The sequence below is a fragment of the Manihot esculenta genome, chromosome 17 (assembly GCF_001659605.2).
Source record: "Manihot esculenta cultivar AM560-2 chromosome 17, M.esculenta_v8, whole genome shotgun sequence".
NCBI lineage: Eukaryota > Viridiplantae > Streptophyta > Magnoliopsida > Malpighiales > Euphorbiaceae > Manihot > Manihot esculenta.
Window position 1 is genome coordinate 30560786 of NC_035177.2, and position 13767 is coordinate 30574552.

The 13767-nt window shown below is 36.3% G+C and overlaps 2 protein-coding genes across 4 annotated transcripts; both read right to left on the bottom strand.

Moving 5' to 3' along the window:
- Positions 1 to 149: 149 nt before the first annotated feature.
- On the bottom strand, positions 150 to 6691 carry LOC110605163 (deSI-like protein At4g17486). 2 transcript variants are annotated; one of them, XM_021743518.2, is made up of 4 exons: positions 6391 to 6691; positions 1448 to 1697; positions 826 to 1113; positions 150 to 677 (listed from the first exon to the last, which is right to left on the bottom strand). In XM_021743518.2, the coding sequence occupies exons 2-4, from the start codon at positions 1656 to 1658 to the stop codon at positions 433 to 435; spliced, it is 744 nt and encodes a 247-aa protein (XP_021599210.1). In that variant the 5' UTR covers positions 1659 to 1697; positions 6391 to 6691; the 3' UTR covers positions 150 to 432. The 2 variants fall into 2 exon arrangements, with proteins under 2 accessions (XP_021599210.1, XP_021599209.1); XM_021743517.2 differs by lacking the exon at positions 6391 to 6691 and adding an exon at positions 4184 to 4415.
- A 146-nt stretch (positions 6692 to 6837) lies between these two features.
- Positions 6838 to 11792, bottom strand: LOC110605162 (pseudouridine kinase). 2 transcript variants are annotated; one of them, XM_021743515.2, is made up of 9 exons: positions 11641 to 11792; positions 11409 to 11534; positions 11031 to 11133; positions 10545 to 10592; positions 9030 to 9127; positions 8805 to 8919; positions 8548 to 8630; positions 7687 to 8245; positions 6838 to 7389 (listed from the first exon to the last, which is right to left on the bottom strand). In XM_021743515.2, the coding sequence occupies exons 1-9, from the start codon at positions 11725 to 11727 to the stop codon at positions 7331 to 7333; spliced, it is 1278 nt and encodes a 425-aa protein (XP_021599207.1). In that variant the 5' UTR covers positions 11728 to 11792; the 3' UTR covers positions 6838 to 7330. The 2 variants fall into 2 exon arrangements, with proteins under 2 accessions (XP_021599207.1, XP_021599208.1); XM_021743516.2 differs by lacking the exons at positions 8805 to 8919; positions 9030 to 9127.
- Positions 11793 to 13767: the final 1975 nt, after the last annotated feature.

Genomic DNA, 13767 nt, shown 5'->3' on the forward strand with positions numbered 1-13767 from the left:
TAATTATTATTACATATCATACACTGAGTGTAGAGCTCAAGAATAATCAACAGAATGAAAATCACGGCCTTCAAGCCAGTGGAATGGCATCTCTAACCCAATTGTAGCAAGACCAGAAGAATGTTATTAGAAGTTTACGAGACTTGGAATAGAGCAACATAATATTTTAACAATCTTCATTGGTTCATCTCCAGCTATTTAAATATGAATGCACAGCATTAGAATACAATCTCACAGAGAAAGCAAGCAAGTGCCAATGATGCAGCTTAGCAGAATCTCAATGAGAAGCGTGAAGCCTCATGTTTTTTCATTCAAAAAGAAAGACAAAATACTACAGATTTTTACTTCCAGTGGGATCACGGATGATGGGAAATTGTTGATATCTCCCAATTCAGGAAAAATGCTTAGTTGCAACTGGCAATCTTCTTCTTCTTAACCTTCCTTCGGTGAACCTTTTCTAGACCTCTTCAACTCCCATGGAGGTAGGCAGCCTTTATAATGAGAGTGTAGAAACAATGAAGACAAGGATACTTCCCTCTGAGGCATTGAGATTGATGACCAGCAGCTGAAGCCACTTCTTAGTCTCTTTTTTTCATTATCACACTCTTGTAAGTTCGAGTCATGTCGTACTGTGGTTGCCTTAAGGGCCTCTGGGAGTATGCAATTGCAAAATGAACCTAAAGGAAGAACACCACAAGTAAACAGTGAGTTCTAGTTGCTTCCTAGACCGTGTGAAGGCAACAGAAAATATTAATTGAACTCAAGTATTCTTGCCCAAGATTAGTAATTTAGTATATGGAGTTTAAGAAAGAGACCATCATATACCTATTCTTGCGAGTCGATTTACCCATTTTGGTATTGAGTTCCCAGTCAGCTTGTAACATATATCCTCAGAGAAATGATTGCAGTTCTTAACTATCAAATGATACGCATCGCCATTGTACTTTGCAGACTGACGTTCCATGAACTCTCTAATCTGAAATGGATCTAAGGATGTTGTCCCCATGAATATTGACTTCCTAAACTTGAAACCAGGACACTGTCGAGGTTCAACCTCAAAGACACCGCTTGATGGATAGTCATGGGCTCCGAAGGCATATTCTACGCCGTGGACTGTAAGAATCCAAAAGGATAATGAGCAAAGCACTGGTGGCATCCTGAGATATCATGATTTAGAAAAATAACAATAATGCACAGCAGAAATTGTGTATTTAAATCTTCTAGAATGATTATATATTCATGTGCTTGTATAATTGTAAACCAGCTTAGCCAACGATATGTGCATTAAAACCAAAAGTTCTAAATGACCGTATGGTTTTCTTAATGGAAACTCAATGACAATAAGAGCATCAAATGATACATAACATTAGAAGATAATCTATTCAAACAAAACAAACAAGGACAACATTGTATTCATAATAAAAAACAATGGATTTGGAAAGCTAACCTTCAACCCCAGAGTGAAAGATTCCAACGCCTGCCCAGTAGACGTAGCCATTCATGGTTGTCAAGTCATACACATTGAGGTAGACAGGAGAGTTGCCTGGGGAGTAGCCTGCAGACTTGACTTTTGGGAAAATACAAAAGCTGGTGGCTGATTGGTCCCTAAACCGAAGAGGCATAACAGAGTGCCACCCATTCTTTGTTCCCACTTTCATGTTTAAGATGACAGCAGGAAAAATCTACCTAGTTCTAACCTGCAAATATACATACATAAATCTCAACTATTCCATACATAAAAATACATATTAAGTATACGAGAATAGTATTCATAAAAGGTAATGTGTTTGGTTAAAATTTATAATCCTTTTATACCACCGTTGCTGCTTGTGTTCATCAGACCATTGATATTTTGTGCAAGCCCGAAATGGCAAAAACTTCATGATATTGAAAGAGAACAAAATGTTTCCATGACTCAGAAGACTTTAATATTGCCTAAAAATTTAATTACATAGTCAAATCTAAACAAACCATAGATATGTAGCAAAACACTAGAACAGTTTGCTATCTACATGATAACAAATTTATATAGATACTTCAGGTGCTTCTAACATTCACAGTGCATAGACTTGGCAACATTCAAGACAAGCCATTCAGTTTTCCTCTAATCATGCAGCAGAAATTACATTGGGATGTGTATAGACATATGCATCACATTGCAAAATGTAGGATCTACTTGATCATTCTTATTTGAAAACTTTTCCTACTAAAATTGCATTACAAATAAGAATCTGTTGGGTTATCTCCTATAAAAATGCTTCCAGCTAATTCCTTTCTGGTACAAATAGAGACTATTAGTTAAGTTTCTAAAATTAAGTTCAATCAATTTTTCTTCAGCAATTTGTAATAACTAGAAATTATTGTACAAATACCACAACTATCTATTATCATTCCATATCTGAATCTATATCCACTCTTCTCCCACTGGAACCAAATACTGCTATGATCTTCTCCTTTTCAAAAAAAAAATGACCTCAATGATTCCTTGACGGCTAAAGTTAGAATCCAGGAATCGTGAAGTGACAAATTTGAAGTATTTGAAATGAAGGGGTGAAAGGAGATTGCATCCATATGATTGATCGGATTGCATATGCATCATCTAACCTTGAAATTTTAATCAAAATGTCAGAGAAACCCATCCACCTTTATCTTGTCTGGTGAAGTCATTTTGTCATGATCCTAATTCAGGCAAATCTGACCAGAGGTGTGGCTGTTACATGTCTTATTTCTATCAATAATGCATTGCCACTTCCACTATAACACCAGCTAGTGATTTTGTCAGGCACCACATCCACCTCACCTCATCACTGCCTTAAGCCAAGGACACAATGTATATTATACAAACTGTCAAGCCACTGACTCATAAATTTTTTAGTCCAACACGGTGCCCCCACATATGTCAATCGGGAAGCACTGAACCTAGCATATTCTGCACAATCTTCATAGATCACCATCTATCTAAAAACTAACCATTATCCAGCAAAAAGCGTATATGAAGCTAAACAATCTTTTACTCGTAAGGATGAACTACATTGAACTAGTTGACCCCATTACTCCTAACAGCTTAATCAAAACCTTTTAATATCTGGCTACTTTTCATCAGCAGAGCAATAAGACTTTTGTTGTTCTTATCATCCATGTCGGTCAGCTTTCCATCATCTCATAACCAATTGAAGCCACCTCTAGATGCATCTTTTTTGTTTGTATTACATTTAATTCTTCGTTATCATTGACAGTCTATATTTTGCATATACGATGAAGGGAATCGTCCAATAAGGAGAAAACATAAATCAAATAAAACAGGAACTTAAATTCTGCTATTGCCGATATACAAATAGGGCTCTCTCTAAGATTATCTAGGTGCTATGAGTTTGAAATGAATGTGTACCTAGAAAGCAAACAAAAAGATTGAAAAAATCAAGAGACTTCAAGAACTTAGGTTAATTCATTCTCTGGGACAAATTTATTTGTTTCTTAGACCTACATTTTGAGACTAACCACCAAGTCAGAGATGACAATTTGAGAACCCAGCATACAGTACCCCCTCCAGATCTCATGGAAAATCTCAAAATTTGAAACTTGTTGAAAACCAAATAAGAAAAAAGAAAAAAGAAAAAAGAAAAAAGAAAAAATTAATGGGTGAAAAGGATGTTCAGCATTTCTAGTTCGGATCAGGAAGCAAGAGACTACACTGTTGACCAAAATGATAACAGATAGTGAAAATCTATTAACTGGATCAGCCACACATTCCCATATCTGAACATTTCAAGATGGCAGATCAAGCTCATGAAACACTCGAAGATTGAAAACTAGGTGACTACTTTCAGAATAACACAACGAAGAAGCATATAAACTGACGATAAAATGTGCAAAACAAGTCAAGAGATGGAAAACTGAACACAGATTTGGAATCAAAGGCACATTGTAATTGTAGAAACAAAGGAACCCAAATGGAGAATTAGAATCAAAGCCACCAACTTTCCGTGCAAGAAGGAACCCTCCAAAGGCAAATTGCAGCATAAAGTCAAAACCACTAAACAAAACAGCAAGAAGAGCTCAGCCAGCTAAAAATAAATAATGCAGAACAAATCAAGAAACAAAATTTTGAAAAAAAAGTAGGATCAAAGAGACATTCCAAAGCAAACCCATTAAGAAAAACTGAAAATCAGAGACACCCACCAACCTTGTTACAGAGGATACTCATGAAACATTGCAGCACAGAAAGGAATGGCTCCATAAAAATGACCTCTTTTAAATTTTTTTTTTTTTTTTTTAGTTTCAAGGCAAATAGAGCTTAGTGAAGGGTGTGGGAGTGTGCCTGAAACCCACACATTGTTCCTTCCTACTGACAAAAATGAAAGCTGGAGGAGCACAGAAACTACTGTCCTTCCTTGGAAGTCCAATAAGGAAAGACAAGTATCAATAAAGAAATGAGAAACTAATTATATATAATTATTAATTTTACTGGTAAAGGTAAAAGAAGATTGGACTAATTGATTGTTGACTGACTTTCTTTTGGAAGTTGGACTAAAAATGAATTTTTTTTTAATTAATCAATAAAATAATCATAAATTCTAAATAAAAAAGAGAGAAAAATGTGAACTTGGCCAGTGATATTTTCAGAGCAATTGAAGAGTTAATTACATTTACACTCAATTAATAAAAAAAAATTGTTGTATTGAAAATTATGGTAAATTTCATTTAAAAATATTTATTTATGTAAACAATTTTAGGCTTGGCAAAATGATTTTTATTATTTTCTTATATACTATTTGGTGTAGTTTTTGTCAGTATGTAGTCCTAGAAGCTGCAAGAAACCAGGATTCCTCATCCTCCCACGTGTTCCTCTGTTTAAATAATTGGTAAAGTTTTATTTTCCATCGAATCCGAAAATTATCATTTCTAGCATTATTTTTATTTTTATTTACATATTAATTACAATAGTAAATGGAAACTAATTAATTAATTAAAACTAAAATAGTTATTTATGAAATTTCTATTTATTGATCTCATAGATTTATGAGTATTTTTTTTTAATAATAATAATGTTATTGAGAATTCAACTTGAATTCTCCACTGAAAAGTAAATTATTTTTACATGTAATTTATTATTAATAAAAAATTTTAAAAAAATACATTCTCGTATAAAAATTTATTTTTTAGCCTATGAATGACAGATAAATGTATCTATAATTTTTTTTTTTTAAAGTACACCCATCATCAGCAAAAAGAAAAAAAAAAGAAGAAAATGTTAATTGCTACTTTACAGCAGACAACATGTTTGTTGAATGATGGGACTCTGTTCTCGAGTTTTTAAGCTCCAGCAATCCCTTTATCGAAAGCCCATTTTTGAACGACTTGTCGTTACATGGCTCATTTTTCAAATATATAAAAATGAATTTCCCATAAATATATCTCCACGGCATGGCCATGGTGATCTGGTTTCCAATGAAGGAGACAGTTTCAGTCAAGCAAACGACAAGTCGCTCCAAACAATTAATAATTTGCGAGATGAACTTTACCATGTTAGCAATAAGAGACGCATGCAGATAGCCAAACAAAAACTAATCATTTCAATTGCAATTAATCTTTGCATTTATGAGGACTTTCCGGGAAAATTTTGAAATCTCAGAAAGATCTGGAAGTTCTTCTCCATCTCAGCATTGTCCTTCTTGAAATATAGTCATGTGGTGTTTATGTTTTAAATTTAAGATTATTATTGTAAATTAATTTAATTTAAGATTATATACTTACAATGTTTATAAGATAAACCATGGGAAAAGAAAAGGGAGGGACTGAGGAGTTCATCCCTGTCTTTGATGGAGGAGGCTATGTGAGTCTATCTATTATTATTATTAGTTGGTCAATATTATTCTAGCTTTTTTGAGGACTCTAGGTTGGATCCCATTTGCATTTATGTGGGACAAGTCTTGTTAAAGTCAGCATGCACAAATTTTCATGGTAGCATAATTTTTTCAATTATGCACTTATATGTCGTTAGGTTACCTTTCAGAAAAAAAGGGTGCCATGGAGTAAAGAAACAGGAGGACTTGGGTGAAAAAGTGAGGAAGAAAAGAATAATTCAGATGATACAGGGAAGTGACACCACTGAAAATTCCCAACCACTGAACTATTAACTTCATTACTCTGTTTTTCCTTCTGTGGCAGGTAAGGAGATCCTGAATCCTGATTCAGTGATGCTAAATATACAGAATTTTCAATAGTGGAAGATTTCAGGAACCAAAACATAGGCTTCTACATTTTGTTGTGGGGTGGTTCATCAGAAATAGATCTTAGATTTGAGCTTTGGTGCTCTCTTGCAAACGATAAAGATGTATGCTTGTGGGATTCTTTCTCATAAGCTAAAAATATTCAAGCAGGCAAACTTACCCGGTAAACAAATCTATCCAAATAATAGTGTTCTTCCCTGCTAATGAATCCCATTTGAGTGTAATCCAAAATCAATAAATTCCAAGAAACTGCATCATTCAACTCATTCTCTCTCAGCAACAGCCTCAAAGCTTGATCCATGTCACATTCTCTACAACAAGCTGCCACCATAGCATTCTTTCAAGCCACGTCCGCAACTCCTTCACCATCCCTTTAACATATCACGAACCCCTTGAGAATTACCACATTTGGGCTACATGCCAATGAAAGAAGCAACACTACTTTTATGTTAGCTGTGTTTACCATATTAAACGCACCTGGCACCCATCTGCCATAAGATAACACGGATAGCTTCTGTAAACAAGTTAAATATTGCTGCAAGTACAGGCGCGAAATTGAGCATTAAGCCGTTTATTCTACAGAAAATCCTACATATGAGCATTTGAATTTTTATCCAAAAGGTCAAAATCAATAATAATAACAATTGACACCAAAGCATCTGATGCCAGAATTAATGCAAGTATATGATAAGAATCTTCCAATTCCAACACTCGTTATGACATAAACCTAGATATACTCATTATCGGTGGAGAAAGTATTACAACTTGTGCCTAAGTGAGTATATTTCTGAATTAGTTGCAAGATTGGAGAATCAATGCCACCATAAAGTAAAATTTTTCATCATCTTCTGCCTTCTGAACTTCGGCTAAAGGTTGGTTTACCCAGAAAAAGTCGGACATGAACCTCCCAAGAAAACTGGTCTGTCTAATCGAGCACCTCACTTGTTGCTTCTTTAAGGTGAAGAAGAACATGATGCCATCTGAGAAGCTCCAATTGCTGGGTTTTATAACAACATAACTAGTTCAAACTTTCAAGGTTGTATTTGATTTACCAGAAGTATGGGATGCTTCCTGCATTGGGTCACCCTTTCTCATTCGATTCACAGCATTGATTGATGGAACAAAACTTTGGCGGCAGAATGTACTAGCCTTGCATCATCTGCTCAAAACAAAGTCACATAAAGCACTACCATCAGGCTTATTAAAGCCAGTTATTATTTGCAGAACCTTAAAAGTTCATGGCTATTGCTTAGACTATCTAGATTGAAGTAACATCTTTATCAAAGGGATGCCCTGAAGGGTTGATCGCAAGATTGCTCCCTTTTATATGCATCTTTACAGGGAGACATTCATCCATCATTTGAAATTCTATTTGTGAACAGAACTTTCATTTCATTTATTTTATTCCCCTTCTCGCAAAATTTACAGAGTGGAAAACACATGTTCCTACTCATACCTGCAATAGAGGCCAAACTAAATGATGAAGGCACATTGGTCTCAGCCTCAACAGCCCTTTTGGCAACTGCAATACCAACTGCCACACTCTGCATAATATCTAAGCCTTCACAAAGGGAAGCAAGTGTCCCACCAACCAAGCAGTCACCAGCGCCTGCAAGCCTCACAACAGAGGCAGGAAGGGCAGGAAAATGCACAGCAAAAAGATAAGAATTCCCCTGAGCCTGCATAGCACCCAAAAGTTTACTTGATGAACAGTTTGATGCTATAGTATCATACAACCTTCCACTAAATCCATGTTTTTTGGTTCTTTCCAATCTACTTCTCATGAAGTTTGACCCCTTAGAGCACAAGAACACTCCATCTGCACCAACAGTCACAACGACTATCTTAATACCCTTCTCTAGCAAAACCAAGATGGCAGGCTTTAATATTTGGAATAAAGACTCAATTGAACACTTTCTCCAATTGTCCTTCTCAATTGGATGAAACCTATTTCCACCACACAAAGAATTTGCCATGGCAATAAGCTCATCTTCATTGGGTGATGCAAAAGTTACCTGTGGCAATCTTTAAATCAGATATGGTTCAATAATGAATAATACATCACTAATATTTAACAATGGATGAATAAATAAAGCAATTAATCCTCATTCAGGAAGTCTTCTCTTACTCTTTCTGGTACAAGGTATCTAAGTTTGATGTGAGTTTCAATGTCAAAACAAAATGCTTGGAAGATAAAACTAACATGTGCCCAAGAGAGAAAAGAAGCAGAAATTAGTATTAATGAGAAAACCTAATGGGAGTTTAATAATAATTAGTTCTGCAGCGAATGATATACATGTGAAAAAAATTCACTCACGTTGCTGACAACTGAGGTGATTCTTGTGGATTTTGCAACTGAAACAGGCTCAAACCAAACTGGGATGTTATATTCTGCTGCCACTGAGTAAAAAAAAAAAGAGTTCATTGGAAAAGGAAACAAGAAAAAGAAAAAGAAAAGAAAGTAGAAAGATGAAGGGGGAGAGGGCAAATTAGGAGTAGAATCGACTTCACAAACAACTTCTATCACATATACACACACAAGAAAGAAAGAGTATATTGATATGTTATACATGCCTTGACAAGCAGCTTCTAAAGCAGGAGGTATCAGATTTGCGTCAACCATCAGCACAGAAGCGGGAGAAATATTGTGCTTAGATTTCAGAATCCACTCGGAAGAAAGGAATTTTTCCTAGGACGATGTCATAATGTAAAAAATTCATTTATTATTAACTAGAGGTCTACATAAGTTGGCAGTCAAATGGATCCTATGTCAATATAAACCATTCAAAATAGACTTACAACCGCTTCCACATTTGCAACCCCAGCCATCACTTCTCCACGAGTGTCAAAAATGTTGCATATGACAGGAGTTCTGATATCTTTGTGTTTTCGGATGCCTATTTCCATAAATAATTTACCAACCTCTTCATTGACAATTTGATTGCCAATAAAACAATAAAAAAATAAACACAAAAATAAAAACTTCCAAGTAACATTCCCTCTCCAAATGCTATAAATGCCCATGATTCAAAACTTTATTTCAAATACAAATAGAAAGAGGCTTTTTCTTGACCTCAAAACATATGAATATAGAAGTTGTCTACTTGAGGACTCTCTTTTTTCTTATACAAAAACTGCTAAGCAGACCAGATATAATTCCAGGAAATACCAACAATTATGTAAACAGCATTCCACAGCTTCCTACTCATGCCACAATCCAAAAGCTGGAAATTAACCAATTTTCTATTGTATTCCAAATAATCTATTCACCAAGCTGACCCTCGTCCTCTATTTGGAAATTGCAGCATGATATCAGTAGTGTTGATGTGGTAGGAATGATGGGCCGAAAACCTCAGCCTCTGAAGGTTTGTTATATAATGAAAAATAGAAGAAAGAATGTCCTTGAAAAGGGACAGCTGGAAGAGAATCTAATGGAAGTTGGGCAGTTAGAGGAAACTGCAGAGGAGAGACCATTTGGCCCCTGAGTCAGCACAAGAGCAACCTGCCAGCTATAAAAGAGAGCCTTTAGAATGTAATTGGCATGGGAGAATTATTCTTGTATTCGGCAATAACTGGGCTAGCTTGAGCTAGATTAATTTTGATTCTTGTATTTCTTTTCTTGTAATTGGGAGAGAATTGAATCGTTGTAATTGCTCTGTTTAATCAGTGAAAAGCCCTTTTTGATTTCTTTCTCATTTTGTTCTTAGTTATTTGAGCTCCTAACTCTGTCACAGCGTGATAAAAATCCTCTGACTTCACGTCTCCATCTCCCAAGGAAAAAACAAATTTCTGAGAGAGAAAGAGAGAGAGAGAGGGAGGGAAAAGGTGAAAAAGAAGAAGAAGAAGAAGGTTGTAAATGCTGTTTTGAGATTGTTAAAAAAGATGTTGTTTTGAGATTTTTCAGCACTTCCAGTTTCCCAACTTATACATACTGTTATACCAAACAATTTAACTCTAAATCATTTTGAGGCAGACTCCATAATTCTCGATGTGCCATTATCACCAGCAATTTCTGTAAGATATATGCCCAAGGAGTCAACTATGATTGAAGATGAAAGACATTAATCTAATACTAATGTAAATCCAATTGGTTAGTCAGGGACTTGATTGACAAGAAAATAGCTTCATCCTAGCATACAATACATAACAAACGTCAAAGGGAATTGTTAGATTCTTCCGTTTTTTTAAGTAGCATGCCAAGTATGATTTGGAAATAAAACATATAGGGCCATAGTACATGCATCAGGAACAAAATATAAAATATGTTGCAGTGGATAAGTTATATTCACCCCCATGTAAACATAAAAGTTGAACCTTCTGTGGATAGGCCGGCGGAATTCCAGTACTCCAACAGCATGTTCCCTATCACAAGAAAAGGAATTTCACATTTTCAGAAGAAATTTTATCAGCTATTATGTAAATCTGATATGTTATAGTAGTAGTAAACTTTAAGCAGAACACACATAACATGGAGACTTCGGCAAGTGACCCAGTAAACAGAATAACAAAATCACCAAATAACATCAAGACAACAACGACAATGGGCCAGCAAGTTCAATTGTTGGTAAATATTAAGATTCAACACCATAAACTGCTGCGGAGGTTTCTCAACTTCCAAAAATCGAATTTTTGTTTCTACCAACAACTTATTTCAGATAATGTAGCGAAGTGCATTATCAATGCAAAAATACAAGGCTTTCTTATGTAATTATGTTTGATGAGCGCCAAAAAAAAATAAATTTAAGGAAAAAAGTTTGTAAAGTTCCCATGGTTGAAAGGGGGAAAGTAAAATGAAATCACCAGCCATATCGTTGCCCACTGCACTAATCATGTAAGACTTGGTTCCGAGCTTTGACATGCACTCAGCAATATTCCTGGCTACACCTCCCAGTGCATATTGGACCTGAATTCAATTAATCCCTTTAAGTTAGAACTACCAAAAGAAATCTTGGACAAACAATTTCTCAAATTTTACAGATTTCGGAACCAACAAACATTAATTTGAATAAAATATAAGACAAATCAACCCCAAAAAACACAATGTGTTAGAAATTCAGCTAATTACATAATCCTACTTTCCTACTGGGGTTTGATTTCTCTTTTAATCAAGCGAAACTAAGCCAAAAACCCAAATGCACAGAACTTTCATAAGGATCACAAGAAGAAATATACAGACACCTTGCCAGGAGTAGTTGTTCTAGGACTTGGGTGGATTGATGGAGTGGCATGAATGTCCAATATCATGCCTCCTATAACTACTGGGTCTGCTTCCTCTTGCCTTGTTTGCCCACCTTTTACTGAAACCTTAGTTCATAAAAAACAACAAGCAAGAGGCGCACACCGAAGTGTCAAAAAGAGTACACAATCGTTCGAGAAAGAGTGAAAAATAATGCCAGTGAGATGATCTAACCGGAAAAAGAGCAGGATTGCTAACTTGAGATGGCAGCAAAAGGTGACGAGACACAGAATCCAATCTCCTGTGCACACTGCTCTCCATTTTCCGAGTCCTATCTCCCCCGGACACAGTATCTGAACCGAGAAAACTGAAATGCGTATATACCGGGTAAAACTACAATTTAGTCCCTTTATTTTAATAAAAATAACTATGTAATCTTTTTATTTTGAAAAATAAATGTATTAATCTCATGTTGACTTGATTCTCATGCAAGTTGATTTAGAGGCTTTTGAGATTTTTTATTGAGTCAGATTTGTGTGTGGATTTATATATATATATATATATATATATATATATATATATATATATAGGTGTGAGAGATTCCAATTAAATTAATTTAGGCTAAGCAATTTCAATATAATCTGTATTTAGTAGTAAGCCAGCTTTACAGTCAGGATTATCCAACCACACAAGCTCAGCCTCTCCTGCCACTACTAATCTCGCAAAATGATCCGCAATACTATTAGCTTCTCTAAAATTATTTTTAACTTCCACTTCCCAACCTTACTGCAAAAGATTATTGATGTTCCTTAATAAATTAGCAATTCTGAAAGCTCCTTACCTTGTTCTTGAACTAAAGCCACAACAGCTGCACAATCATATTGTAATTCAATCTTCTTCCACCCTCTTTCCCAAGTACTGTAAATCTCCCACAACTCTGCTTCCAAAGGATCACATCTACCCAAAGCAAGCGTAAAAACGCCAAGCCAGCTACCGAAATGGTCCCTGAAGACACCAACATACCATCTGTGTTAACAGTTACCCATCCTAAGCCACCTGGTTACCAAGCAATGAAAGACAAATACTTTAACCCATCCTTGTGCAGCGAGTCTCTCTGCCATACCACATGAACCGTTTTAGCCTCCTTCAAAATAAAATCCGACGAGAGCTCAGAGTGGCGAGAATCACGATCAAAGACAAAGGAATTTCGCCACTTCCATATCCACCATAGATCGACAGCAAATACAATATCCCAAGAAACACCATTGATCTGAGCATCAATACTCTGTAAATTAAAGGCCAGCCACCTAAACACATAATTGGTACGAAAGAAATTATTCTCAATTTATTCAGCACCAAGCTGATTCCACAATCGCATTGCCAAAGGGCAATCTCTTAAAGCATGTGTAATACCCGGCTAGACTCCGGTATCGGAATTCCTACCGTCCGGTGGAATCTCGGATGTCGGAAACCTCTAGGAGGGTAGAATCATGTTTTATAAAAATGTTTTAAGGTGTTTTATGATTTTAAGTATGAAATTAAACGAGTTTTTATAAGAAAAGTCCTTGGAGGAAAACCCAGGTTCGGCCGCCGAAAGTCAAGTTCGGCCGCCGAACATGCATGCGTTTTGGAGGCACTTTAGGCCCCCGAAAGCATGAGTGAGGGAAGTCAAGGTTCGGCCGCCGAACATTTGCATGGATGCGGAGGCACATTCGGCCCCCGAACGTGGTCTGGCCAGCCACTATAAAAGGGTCCCTTAGCCGAAAATGGGCGAGCTTTTTCTCCCCATTTCGGCCAAGGTGAGCATTCCGCTATCCTTCCCCAATCTTGAGTTTTTCCTTCCTTTTTCCATGATCTTTACAAGTTTATAACTTTGGTTTTGAAGATCTTTGAGCTTAGAACGAGTTTTGGAGCTTGGAGACCAAAAGTTGGAACTTCTCCTATCTCCAAGTTTAGATCTCCTCAACCCTCGATCTTCAAGAGGTAAGAGCCGATCTTAAGCTCAATGTATGATTTTAACAAGTTTTATGAAGTTTTAAAGGGTAGAAATGCATGCTAGGGTATATGTTGAGTTATGGTTATATTTTGATGTTTTGAACAATGTGTGTTGTTTGAGTATGTTTGAAGTGTTGTAGATGGGGTATATGCATGTTTGAGGCCCCTAGGAACTTGTATGCATGTTTTAGTTGAGAAATATGCATGATTGGTAGGTTTGGAGGCGAAATGGGCAAAGGGAGCCAAGTTTCTGCCCTTTGGCAGAAACCAGGTTCGGCAGCCGAAGGTACTTTCGGCCGCCGAACATGGCTGGGGAGGCAGGCCTTTCGGCTGCCGAAGTTGCCCCCGAAAAGAGACTTTCGTCTC

What these genes read in the sequence shown, in the direction of transcription:
- LOC110605163 (XM_021743518.2), bottom strand. Translation starts at nt 1,658, where the DNA reads ATGAAAGTGGGAACAAAGAATGGGTGGCACTCTGTTATGCCTCTTCGG. An exon ending in CTTTCACTCTGGGGTTGAAG is followed by an intron (nt 1,114 to 1,447) that starts GTTAGCTTTCCA and finishes GGATTCTTACAG; the next exon opens with TCCACGGCGTAGAATATGCC. An exon ending in AAATCGACTCGCAAGAATAG is followed by an intron (nt 678 to 825) that starts GTATATGATGGT and finishes TTCTTCCTTTAG; the next exon opens with GTTCATTTTGCAATTGCATA.
- LOC110605162 (XM_021743515.2), bottom strand. Translation starts at nt 11,727, where the DNA reads ATGGAGAGCAGTGTGCACAGGAGATTGGATTCTGTGTCTCGTCACCTT. An exon ending in GAACAACTACTCCTGGCAAG is followed by an intron (nt 11,134 to 11,408) that starts GTGTCTGTATAT and finishes AATTGAATTCAG; the next exon opens with GTCCAATATGCACTGGGAGG. An exon ending in TTGCAAATGTGGAAGCGGTT is followed by an intron (nt 8,920 to 9,029) that starts GTAAGTCTATTT and finishes ACATCGTCCTAG; the next exon opens with GAAAAATTCCTTTCTTCCGA.